The sequence below is a fragment of the Etheostoma cragini genome, chromosome 14 (genome assembly GCF_013103735.1).
Source record: "Etheostoma cragini isolate CJK2018 chromosome 14, CSU_Ecrag_1.0, whole genome shotgun sequence".
NCBI classification, from domain to species: Eukaryota; Metazoa; Chordata; class Actinopteri; order Perciformes; family Percidae; genus Etheostoma; species Etheostoma cragini.
Genome location: NC_048420.1, coordinates 24,414,393 through 24,416,629, shown reverse-complemented (window position 1 = coordinate 24,416,629; position 2,237 = coordinate 24,414,393). Strand labels below are relative to the sequence as shown.

General features: G+C 43.5%; 1 protein-coding gene across 1 annotated transcript in view; it reads right to left on the bottom strand.

Annotated features, from left to right (window-relative positions):
- Nucleotides 1-1,505: 1,505 nt before the first annotated feature.
- psmb4 (proteasome 20S subunit beta 4) overlaps nucleotides 1,506-2,237 on the bottom strand; it is a 3,021-nt gene continuing 2,289 nt past the window's right edge. Inside the window, exons 2-4 of the mRNA XM_034892815.1 lie at nucleotides 1,991-2,107; nucleotides 1,775-1,863; nucleotides 1,506-1,617 (exon numbers count right to left, since the gene is read on the bottom strand). Of these exons, the coding sequence (XP_034748706.1) occupies nucleotides 1,605-1,617; nucleotides 1,775-1,863; nucleotides 1,991-2,107 (219 nt within the window). The 3' untranslated portion in view covers nucleotides 1,506-1,604. The remainder of the gene's footprint in view (nucleotides 1,618-1,774; nucleotides 1,864-1,990; nucleotides 2,108-2,237) is intronic.

Sequence of the window (2,237 nt, the reverse complement as noted above, 5' to 3'; positions counted from 1 at the left end):
ACAGCCGGGCTAACAACCGGGCTAACAGCTACACACACACTGACCCAGCCCAACATGTAACAGCCGGGCTAACAACCGAGCTAACACCTACACACACACACACTGACCCAGCTCAACATGTAACAGCCGGGCTAACAACCGAGCTAACACCTACACACACACACACACTGACCCAGCTCAACATGTAACAGCCGGGCTAACAGCCGGGCTAACAGCTACACACACACTGACCCAGCTCAACATGTAACTGCCGGGCTAACAGCCGGGCTAACAGCTACACTGTGCCCCGGCTCAACATGTAACTGCCGGGCTAACTGCTACACACACTCTGACCCAGCTCGGTTGTGGCTAGGAGGGATCCAGCTACGGCCGGAAGTTACGCAAAATTACGCTAAATCTCTCAAAATCTAGGTTTATATAAGAACATAACTTTAATCCTTTGACCAAAGAAACGCGCGTTCGTTCATCGGAAGAATTTTAATCCAAACCGAGATTTCCCCCCTAAATTAAGGGTGTCGTTTTGGTGCCTCAACGTAACTGACGTCGCCGTAGCTGTATCCCTTCTAGTCTCAACCGCCCAGCCCGACATGTAGCTAGCTAGCTAGCTAGCTAACGTCAACTGCCGAGCTAACGGCTACGCACACACACCCTCTAGGTTAGCTGACCGAGAAGACGACACTTTAACACGTTAGCTGGATTTATTGCAACTATATTTCAAAGAAAAAGAGATAAAACTGCTTCTCACGGAGGACATTTTAGACTCGGCTATCATTTTCTACGTGGCTCGCTTGAAGCTTATTTTCTAACGGTAGGAGGCTAGCTAACTAGCCTAGCTGGTTCCTATGAGATGGCATTAGCACTGAAAACCCCCCTTAAACATGTTACTAGCCGCTATTTTTAATTTCTAAATAATTCCTGGTAATAGTTTATTTATTCTTTTATTAATGGATGATCGGTTCGGTAAATCTCTTTTGAGTATTTATTTTAAAAAAGAAAAAGAAAGTACCTGAGCCAAGATACAGCAAAAATCCCCTTTCAGATTTTTTTGTGATTGGACGACTTTGTTATGTCTGCCTGACTACAAAGTCAACGTCTATTCCGATTGGCTAACTGTCATTAATCTACCCAGATACCAAAAGCGGGAGACATTCCATTGGTTGAGCAGACTTATTTTTCTGACAGGCTTTATTCTGATTGGACGCGTTTTCCTGGTCTGCCCAGTTACAAAACAGATACATTTATTTACCAAAATCTGCATAGCAACAGCCTCCTGTTTACACAGTGAAAGCTAAAATGCTTCAAATAAAAATGTACACGTGCATATTAATATAAAGCCAATTTACTGGATCTAATGTCCTCAAAGAAACTTGGTGTATACAGTTTATTATTACAGTATATGGAACTGGTAATGTTGAATATAGTGATGCTTACTAATCAGAAATATAATAGTTATATCTGGTAATTTTGGCCCCATTCATGTGTACAAACAAAACACCCAAATACATATTTAATACATTTATTTTCCATCATACAAAAGTTGCATTGAACATGAGAAAAAACTACACTGTGAGATAAGTTGCAGTTGTTGTGGACGCAGCTCGTCTTCATTCAAACCCGCTGCAGAAAGACAGACAGAGGAGACATTAATTATTATTATTATTATTATTATCATTATCATCTAAATGATGACCTCAGGAACTCATCATCAGCTGACCAGCTCAGACAGACACGTTGGGATGTTCATAGGAGAGTCCTGTGTGACCTTTGACCCTACCTGACCATGTGAGCGATGTCCCAGTTGGTCTCTGAGGACAGAGGACCGATGATCTCCACGCCCTCTTCTGTTACTATGGCGATCTCGTGCTGTAAGAAACAACATCGCAGGAATTACAACATGTTCAACAAGGGTGTGTGTGTGGAAAACATTTAATACTCTGTTCCACACACACACACACACACACACACACACACACACACACACACGACTCACCCGGTTGTAGGAGCGAGCGTCTCTGTAGTACAGAACCTTGAGGCAGCGCTCCACCAGCTCCCGGGCCTCCTGCTTGGTGATCTCCACCTTGTTCTCCACCACCTCCCTCATCAGGGGCTAAAAACACCACAACAATAATAAGACATTTAGGAGCAGTGAACAGCTATAAGCGTCTGGTGGAGATATGCTGCTCTATACACGCTAAAAGTAGTGATTATTTACATGGAGTCTGGTGGAGATATGCTGC